Source organism: Lactuca virosa, chromosome 8 (genome assembly GCF_052849685.1).
Source record: "Lactuca virosa cultivar CGN04683 chromosome 8, Lactuca_virosa_CGN04683_v6, whole genome shotgun sequence".
Classification (NCBI taxonomy): Eukaryota; Viridiplantae; Streptophyta; class Magnoliopsida; order Asterales; family Asteraceae; genus Lactuca; species Lactuca virosa.
The window spans coordinates 20312725-20323287 of NC_136433.1; the positions used below are offsets into that span (position 1 = coordinate 20312725).

Here is a 10563-nt window from a genome sequence, read left to right on the forward strand (position 1 = left end):
CAGCAACGTCATCTACCACAATACTTACAACCACCAAAATAACCAAGCTTCAAAACACTAAAAAGACAAACCCAAGAAAGAAATCATATAATTTAAAGTTCTTCCATCACTGGAAGAACTTGTAGCTTAAAAACACACAACCCCAATGACAGTAACACATCCCATAATACATTTCAGTTTCTTGAAGTTGTTGTTTTTTACCATCATCTTGGCATACGCAGTTTGAAGCGAGTAGAAGTGACTTTTGAGATAAGCAACCATATTGGACACGTTTATTTTCCCTGGCCAAACATCATTTCTCTTCTCACCCTCTCGTGTAGCTTGCACAAGTCAGTAGCGACCTCCTCTCAGATTAATGACACCTCTAACTATGTTTAGAGTAGGTTGATGGCCTGTCTTCTTCCCGGACTCCATTGGACTCATTCTCTTCCAATTGATGTAAGTCGGTAAAGGACCAGTTGTTAGGGGGAAATATAAGTGACAACATGTTCTTAGCGGTTAGCGATTAGGGTAGGAACTTAAGTACGCATAAAGGGTAAGAAACTTTGGACTTTTGCCATTTTAAGGAACCATATTGTTTATTTATATGGAGGCAAGTATTAACAGTGTTGAATTAGGCCCTCCGATTCATACACAATACGACATCGTTCCATAGAGGTGTAACAGTAAGGTGTTTGCCATGTCATAGCTGATGTGGCAAATATTGTGGATGTGGCAATGAAACCGATTAAAACAAGTCTAGGGTACTAAATAGACAAATTGCCCACGAGTTCAATCTCTCATAAAGTCATGAAAATAGTTTAGGAACTAAAATGATCAATCATAAAATGTTCATAGGGCATTTATGTCATTTTCCTCTTTTTTAAACCATAGGAGGTCAATTTTAAAGTTTACTCCTTATCAAACAATTAGAACCTACATTTTCAATTATTCATGGGTTATATTATGAAATTTTTGAATCTTGTGTGTTGTGTCATTTAGTGACGTTTTAGGCATTACTTATTATTATTATTATTATTATTATTATTATTATATCTCAAAGTTTATATTTTTGTTAGTGTATCAAGGGTAAAAATATTTAGCAATGAAAGTAAAAATTAAAGGGGTGCCGACAATTACAATCCAAGACAAAAGGTTTTTCCACATGGACATCATGAACACGTAGGTCCACCACCATAACCAACTAACTACGTCCTACATGTCGTTTATTCCATCCATAATGAGACTAGAGAGTACGAACATCACCTCAAATGTACCAATTTTAATATAAAAGCATTTTTGGTAGCAAATCTTTTAATGGATCCCATATTCCACTAAACATAAAAATTAAAAAGTAAACATTAACCTATAATCGATGTTTTGTCATAATTTCATCATATAAAGAATAAATATCAAGTAAATTTTGGCCGTATTATATATGCATGTTGATCTTAACATTACATTGGTCATAGCATAACTTTACCACAACTATTGGATAACCCTACAATGAATCTTGAAAACAAAAATCTATATATTATTTTTAATGATAACTCAAATTAACTTGATTAAAAACTATGTTGCAAACCTACCATCATAGTTTTCAAAAGCATAATGTCTTTAATGATAACTCAAATACTCTTAATTAAAAGTTATGTTGCAAATTCGCAATCAATATAAATCGTCATAATTTTCAAAAGCATAATGATGAAAATGATGAAGCATAAAGATTAATACAAACCATGTTAAAAACACCGTAGAATCTTCAACATATTTGTTGCACGTCACGTGAAATTATTGTAAACAAGAAATCTGTCCGTTCAAGACAAACTAAAAGTCAAACTGGACAATACTAAACAGAAAATTAATTGACTAAAAATCAAAACAAATTGAAAGTAATTAATTGACTAAAAATCAAACCAAATTAAAAGTCAAACATGATGATACTAAACAGAAAATCGAGCAAATATTATTGATTTGAATGATTTGATAGGGATATACACAACAACAAGAAGAAGAAGTAGACACATAACATGTCAAATTGATCCTGAATTGACACCAAATTTGTGCCATCATTTTGAATTTGTTCCATGCATGTTCTTTTTTCATCCTTCTGTTTTCAACTTTTCAACTTAACTGACCCCATTGTAATTACTACTTAAAAACCGTAATTATTATTGGAGGATTGTCCAACTGGTGATGCTTAATCACACTTTCTAAACAAAGAAACTTCCATTCCCTTAAGGGTTGAATGGAATATCTTAATAATTAGAAGATTTTACTTTTACCCATTGTCCTTGTAAAAACAAGGTCATAACTAAAAAAATTTATGAGGGTCCACATCAAAGATTGCATGGCATGTACATATTCACCTAAACTCTCTATGCCCCGGCAAACTACGACCCACCGAATTGAACCAATGGTGTCTTGAGAAGCTAGCTTTTTTAGATTTTAGTTTTTAACTAAAAACACAAAGTAAAGGAAAAAAAATTATTCAGAAATACAAGCTTAAAACTTTTATTTTAAATAAAAATCTTGTATATAGAATATATTTTAAGTAGTTTTTAATAACTTTTAGCTTTTATGAGCATTTGGTTTTTTTGTTTTTATATAATTTTATATTTTTCAAAAGCTTACGGTTTCTTTCTTTTGCCCTAAATAAAAACAACTCACACGTTGGAGTTTACCGACTAGTTTCCTTTTCCAATGGGTTGAACTTAGCACCATACATTCGGCTTAAAAAGCTCCCAGATGAACCCGTTAGTGCTTATCTCTTTGCAATGTGAGGTCAAAATCGCACTATATGTCAAACATACCCTACTCAAATATGTCAACAACCAAGCTTACCGTATAATCCTTTCATATTGTCTGCAAGGCTTTATACTCTACATAACTTTTCATGTTATATTCTCCAAAACCAAGTTGTGTACATTCATGTAGTTTTTTTTTTTCAGTTGGTTTGAGTGGCAAATTATGATTATAAGCAATTCTTATGACAACTACCTTCAATATGAAAATTTATGAGAAACACGTTATAATTTATATGAGATAAGTTACTTATGAAAGTTAACTTTGGGAAGAAGATTAGGTGATATTTGTGTTGGTTACATCTAGATTCCCTTGGTTGAGACAAAGCTCATTACCGTGTGTCCCTCACACCTAAATGCATAATTATATTTTAGGGATAATGACTTAAAAGGGTAACATATTATTCGATTTGTACACATTTGGTCACTGAGTTTTTTTTCGTCCACATTTACCCCTTAAACTTGTTAAACTGTACACATTTAGTCTTTATGACCTGTTACTCCAGGTTAGCCGGAAAAAATGACTTGATAGGGTAATATATTTTTCATTTTGTACACATTTAGTCCTTAATATTTTTGTACATATTTAGTCCTTAACATTTTTTTTTGTTTCAAAATAAGTCTTTTTTTATACTCATTCAGTACTTATGAATGATTTCTTTAGGTTTTTTTCACGACATCTTACGTGAGACAATCATTGATGAGGTGTTTGGGGTTGTTGATGCTTATGTCCAATGCGATCTCGACTGCTTGGTTGCGTAAGTCTTGTGGTTTGGCTTAGGTCTTGTATTTTGAACATCGTAACTTCTTCATACGATATCAGATTTTAAGGATCTTTATCCACGTGTTCATTTTTTGAGTCTACTACAACTTTCATTAAGATTACTCCCGTTAAAATGTAATATATTTTTACTAACGATTTTATAAAAAAAACATACATACATGCATTCATAAAAAACGTATGGACAGGGGAACACGCAGTAATACATAGTAGATGTTGCCGAGATGAAATAGGTGTTGTCGATACATGGAAAATAGGTATAGACGTAAAAAAAAAACGAAAAATTTTCCACTGATAACAAAAAAAAACAGGTGTTGTCGGTGCAACACCGGGACCATACTAAATCCGTCACCGCGTATGGATATAAAAATCGTAAGTAAAAATATATTATTTTTTAATGGGAGTAATCTAAATGAAAGTTGTAGTAGACTAAAATACGAACGCATGGATATAAAGATCGTTAAAATCCGAGATTATATGAAGAAGTTATGACGTTTAGAACACATGACCTAAGCAACCAAGTAGTCGAGATCGCGATGAATATAAGCATCAAAAGCTCCATACACCTCATTAATGAATGTACCACGTAAGATTTTATGAGAAAAAACTAAAAAATCATTCATAAGTACTGAATGAGTACAAAAAAATGACTTATTTTGCAAAAAAAAAAAAAAGACTAAATGTGTACAAAGTGAGAAATATATTACCCTATTAAGTCATTTTTACCGGGTAACCTGGAGTAGCCGGTGGTCATAAGGACTGAATGTATACAGTTTAACAAGTTGAAGGGGTAAATGTGGACGAAAAAAAAACTCAGTGACCAAATGTGTACAAATCGAAAAATATATTACTCTTTTAAGTCATTATCCCTATATTTTATCCTTTCCATTTTTGTTTCTTAAACTTTTTTTGTTACAAAATTTACTTTTGATTTTTTTTTCACAAAATCTATATTTATATAGTCTTTTCTATTTTAGCTCCAACCTTTTTTTTTTGTTTCGTATATGCTATTATATTTTAAATTTTATTTTATTTTTTATCGTTTGACTGGTCACCAACAGATCATGACGTATCGGTTTGGTTGACGTGGAAATTTTTTTCATTTTGCATTTAACCCAACATTTACGTCTCACTTTGCGTTTAGCCCTAATATTTTTTTATTACCCATTTTCCATTACTTTTTTAAAAGTTTTTTCTTTTTTAGATCTTGGTTGATTTGCATCCAAAGCCAAAATTTAGTACATGTAAAGGGCTTTGTAACCTGATCTAATATATTTCTCAAACTTTTATCCAAGTCCTTCAAAATCTATTGTTATCAATCACTATGCCTGCCTTAGACCTTTTTCATTCAAAGCATTTGGGCATTTATCCTATTTTGAGTATTTTGTGTAATTTTATGTCTTTGGTCATGAAGCGTTGGTGTTGTGTATTAGGATCAATCCACACAACAATGGTTGGGTGTCCACCTGTCCATATTGACTTCAAACAGTAAAAATACATCCAGGATGATGATCTCATAAAGCTTCATCCACAACATAAAAACTTCACATAGTATGGCATATGAAATGTAAGAGATAAGAAGCCTACAAACAAATTATGAAAGTTCATAATTCTCTAGTAATAAGCATAACAAGGCTGACTTATATTTTTTGATGACATTGGAGTTACATATACAAGATAAATGAAATAACTTTCTTATGGGCTCCTGAAGACTTTGTATAAAGAAAAGTTGTATAAATAAAACGAAGAAAATATAGTATTCAATATTTTCTAATGACAGACAAAGGCTAAAAAAATAATAAATAAAAATAAAAATCATAAAACTAATCAAAAGAATATTGTGGCTAAATGTAAAATGAGATGCAACTTTTATTATGGTTTTTGATTTAGATTCCTGAATACTTGATAAAACTCTCCGAAATTCTTTTTGAATTAATATATGCACATTTGGTGTTTTCATGTTTTCCATTACTTGTAAATCCAATCGAAGGCATAAACAATCAATCCACTACTCTAGGACCAATTCCATCTCCTCAACTTGACAAAGTTAAGTAGCAATCAATAATCATTTTTAAATGAATCTTTTGTGGATTCACCCAACACCAACAAAGAAATGCTTGTGTATTTCTTGGCTTAACCCATTAAGCACTTCTTTAGGGATCAAGTCAAAAAGAAACAACCCACCCTATATTCCCTGGACCAAAGAAAAGCCACATGTTTTCCACAAGATACAATCCATCACAACACAACAGTAATTAAATGGGATTTTTAGCAGACTTATAAATAACAACTCATGCTAAAAACTAAAAACTAATCTAGAATAAAGTTTAGTTTCTTCACCTAATACCTTATCTTATTCAAGGCAACAAGAAAATCATACATTTAACATTCCTACTTTACTTCTCTAAATAACTTACATCCATATCTTGCACATCATTACCGTTACACCCAACCACCTGCATCATTTTTAACAAAATCCAAATTAATCAAATAGGTTTCACAAAACAGCAAAAAAAAAAAAAAAAAAAAAAAAAAAAAAAAAATCAAAACCAAATTCAGAAAAATGGCAACGTACTTTGATGAACCTGATTCTCACTCAAGTCTCTAATTGTATATCATGTTCTCATTGCTTTCTTTGTATGAATCCAACTTCCAATGATCTCACCTGAAACACACAAACAGATTTTAATATTTTATAAACAAAACAAAAAGTCAAAAACCAAAAACCAAAATGTTTTTTGATTTACAAGGGCGAAAGGGTAATTTACCATTACTAGCATGCATCCGTGGCTGGTTCATGTGCCAATGGAAGAGGCAAAGGCTTGTAAGAAATCAATGGAGTATAATTAAGCTCATAATTTACAACAATGGAACCAAAGATGTTGAATTTTCCAGCACTGCTATGAGCAACTTCAGCATCAGAACATTTTTTAAAAACAACTCTAGCACGCCCACTTTGTCTATCAACTTCAGTTTCTGATTCCATTAAAGGCCCAAATCTTCTAAACATTTTATTCAAATGTATCTCAGAAGGAAAGTAAATCCCCTCTGTAAACTTCATTAAAACCTCAGTTGCCAAATTTAACCTTCTTCTCTCAATAAGCTCTGATTGCTCCTTTGCTTCAATCTCATGATTGCTGCTAAAAAACCGTTTTTTATTCGACCTACGACTTTGTTTCACAGGTTTTTGTTTCTCTTCATAGGCCACAATCTGGTGTGGATGCTCCACACCTCCGTTTTGGTTGTTATCATGCACCACCACCGCAGGTTGCAGCTGCAAATCTTCCGGATGGTTCTGGATGATCCTGTCCGTCCAATACGAATCATTAACATCATCAAACTCGAAATCTTCCGGATCGTTTTCGTTCGATGGCTTTCTCTTTCTAGTCTCATTAACCCTTCCAGGAGTAGATGAATTTTGCTTTAAAGACTTAGAAAAAACCGCAGCTCTGTGGCTATAAAAAAAAGGGATTATAGTGTTCAAGAAGGTGTACCCTTTCATTGGATCTTGAGCAGTTAACTGAAGTTGTGATAACATTTCGGGTAGATTTGCTTGGGGGTTGACCGGGTTGACCATGTTGACCGGACTTTGAACAGAATGAGAAAGTCCAACTGTTTGGTCAACAGGTTCAACGTTTTTGTCACTCAGTTGGTTTGCCACTCTTTGAATGAGTTCACCAACTTTGAAAGAGGGTTTAGGGCTTGGAGTTACTGTTTCCAGAGTTGGTCGTTTCTCTGGAACCGAAACATCGGAATTGGAATTGGAATTGGAATCAGAAGCCTTTCGTTTTCTAGAACCTTCTTCACTGTTTCCAGGGTAGTATGTTGGATCTACTTTTAAATCTGAGAAGATTCTCTCTTTCTTGATGACTTGGTCAACCCCTTGAGTCAACCCCGAAGAATCTTCCAATAAAGTTCCACAAAACTGAAACTCGGACAGCTGGCGATACCCTTTGTAACGTGCACACGATAACAACTGAGCTTTTGCCATTACAAGGTCCATTTTGTCATTTTCATCATATGGAGACTTTGCGAGTAGTCTTACATAGTCGATAAGTTTATCAGGCTCAAATGAGGTCACAAGGGCAGTTTTGTCCATACCGTGTCTTTTACTTGATTCTTTCTTGATTCCTGCGTTCTCGACAATCTGACATTCGATTTTCTTGTAGATGTCGTGAGGTGTGCATGAACATGCAAGTCCCAATTCTACCCTTCTGGAGACTTCTTCCAAAGCACAATGGAGGGCATTGTTGAAAGCCTCTGAATTTGTATGTTTTTCAATTTGGGAAAATTTTGCACGAAATGGTTTCAAGACTGTTGAATCGTTCCATGCGAATGTTCGATCTCCAAAATACCCGACTAAAAATCGATCTTTTTTATGATATTTCATGGCTTTATCGGATGCATCAGATGAGTCAAAGATTTGACCAGGCCACCATGGATGACTTCTGACTTTACCCCAGACTAAATCAGAAGCAGAGAACTCACCTTCGTTTTCTGGTGGGTGGAAATAACATGATTGATGGAAAGAAACAGAAGTTTCATTGTCGAGTGGCTCGCTGACATCATCGGTCAATGTTGACTGTTCTACTTCTAGTGTTTCTGTTTCTTGTTGTCTGCAGAAATCTGTATGTTCTTCAACATCATCATTTACCTGCACACGGCGTTCATAGACTAAAGGTTTTGAAAGTCCATGTTCAAAATTAGCTTCTGGGTTTGTATTAATCTTGAAATCTTGATCTTTTTCTTGACCATGTAAAGAATCAATTCCTGGGATTTCATCTTTCCATCCCAGTACTTCATCAATGTCCATCCCTGCATCCTCTCCATAATCTGCATGACTTGTTGCATGGTTGACTTCCTCAAAAGTTTCCACAGAAGTTTGAGAAACCTTCATTTCAGTATCAACATTCAAGATCTGGTTTTCTACCAAAATCCCACCTACACTGGAAACTTGCACTTCATGATTTGGTAAATTTTGAGCAGTTGTCACTTCATTGGCTACATTTAAACTTTTATGAGATGCATCAGCTGTCATAACTTCTATCGTTGTGTGTAAACTCTCATCTTTAGGTGTTGGGTCAACTTCAGTTTTCTGGTCAACCACCATGGTGGAGGACTCTTGAACCTTTGATAAGTCTAGAACTTCAACCTCTTTTTCAGGCTTTTCATCCATCACATGATCTTTATTAACCATTTCTTGAATGGAACTCATTGGTTGTTCCACAATCTCCTTGACCAAACCTCTTTCCGATTCCTCCTTTTTATCTGTTGTATCAATTCCAGACTTTTGATCATTATCTATTCTAACTCCTGTTGTTGAATGTGAAGTCTCTTCTTTGCTCATTTGAACTTCAGATTTCTGAGCATTTTCCTGGACACTACCTTCACCTGTTCCTGCATTGACTCCACCACTCAAAATAACATCTTGAGTTTTATCTTTTCCAGCTAAAACCTCTTCTACAATCACCTTATCAACTTTGGAAACTGACTCCAGAATCTTTGTGGAATCTACATCAGCAACTTCTTGAACAGACTCTGTAGCCTGTTTCTCTGTTAAACCCTCCTCTACATTAGGATTATCAGTGGATTCTGAGCTTGGATCCTTAGAAACACCATCTTGAGCTTCACCTTTTCCAGCTAAACCCTCCTCTACAACCAACCCATCAGCCACTTCTTGAACAGATTCCATACCCTGTTCCACTGTCTCCTCTGCTAAACCTCTTTCTGCTTCACCCTCCCCCCCAGCAAGTTGAACCTCTCCACCCAATGACTGAAGAGCTGCATTAGAATCTCCTGCCTGAGTTCCATTTCCAGAATCTTGAACATCATTTGTTGCAACTTCGACTGTTGGCTGCAAAATCTCTTTCCTCGTTTCGTCATCTCCAGATTGCTGCTCCAAATTTTCAGGGCTTACATGGACATTATCTGCAGTGATTCCTTCATTGAGAGCCTCTGTTGATGAAACTTGATTATCAACACCATCTTCACCTTCATCTTTGCCAAATAACCCCTCCTTTACAGCTGCCACATGAGCATCTCGTGAACCAGGATTCACTGTTGTAGTGAATGACTCTGGAAAATTTAAGGAATTTGAAACATCAGATTCTTTTCCAGTTGTCTCATCCATCACATGGTCTCCATCGGCCAGTTCTTGAGCAGATTCTGTATGCTGTTCCACAATCTCCTTGGTAGAATTTCTATTGTTATCCCTCACTGCACTTTCTCCTCCACCAGTTTCAGGCTCTTCACTTGACTTCTGAGCATCACAATCCATCGCACTCACAACAGTAGTCACCACATTCTCCTGAATAACCTCTTTACTGACCTCTACACTTGTCTTCACGCCCTCATCATTCACCACCACCTCAACTTTCTCTAAAGTCACAACTCTAACTTCTTCAACTACACCAACTTGGTCTACATCCATATCACTAGACTGAATTTCTCTCGTAGAGCCCTCTTCCATCAAGCCATTAATACCCACCTTACCTTCCAAATCAACCCTTGTACCCCCACGATCATCAACAACCACATCGGCTCCCACAACATCCACCACCATATCCTCTCCTTCGTCTCTCTCACCGAAAAGCCCCTCAATTTTCCCTCTCAGGGTTACAGTTTCATCAGCTGTAGTAGAATCGACAGTCGCAGTAGATTCCTTGACGGTAGGCAACACATCATCCTCATGTTCTTTCATATTTGAGAGCGTAATCCGAGTAGATCAGTAACAATAAACTATGTATGTACTTAAATTTTTACCTGGTATAGATTCAGAAGCAAAGAATTAAAACCCTAACTTTGTATGAGAACTATTTATATGCATCGAGCACCTACGACAATTGAGAAAGAAGCCATCGTGAAGAAGAAAACGGTAACCCTAGAAACAGAGATAGCGTACCTTGTCGATGCCGTCAAGCTGAACACTGGATCGAGTTCTAGAGAGAGAAAGTGAGGGTTAAAGTGAAGTACGAATTTTGGTCTTCTCTTTTTATTAGA

General features: G+C 35.0%; 1 protein-coding gene across 1 annotated transcript; it reads right to left on the minus strand.

Annotated features, from left to right (window-relative positions):
- Positions 1-5732: 5732 nt before the first annotated feature.
- Positions 5733-10563, minus strand: LOC145133224 (uncharacterized). Its single transcript, XM_079068155.1, has 4 exons — positions 10466-10563; positions 6333-10326; positions 6140-6229; positions 5733-6020 (listed from the first exon to the last, which is right to left on the minus strand). Exon 2 carries the CDS (start codon positions 10262-10264, stop codon positions 6338-6340), a length of 3927 nt encoding a protein of 1308 aa, XP_078924281.1. The 5' UTR covers positions 10265-10326; positions 10466-10563; the 3' UTR covers positions 5733-6020; positions 6140-6229; positions 6333-6337.

Coding starts and splice junctions, on each gene's coding strand:
- LOC145133224 (XM_079068155.1), bottom strand. CDS start 10,264: ATGAAAGAACATGAGGATGATGTGTTGCCTACCGTCAAGGAATCTACT.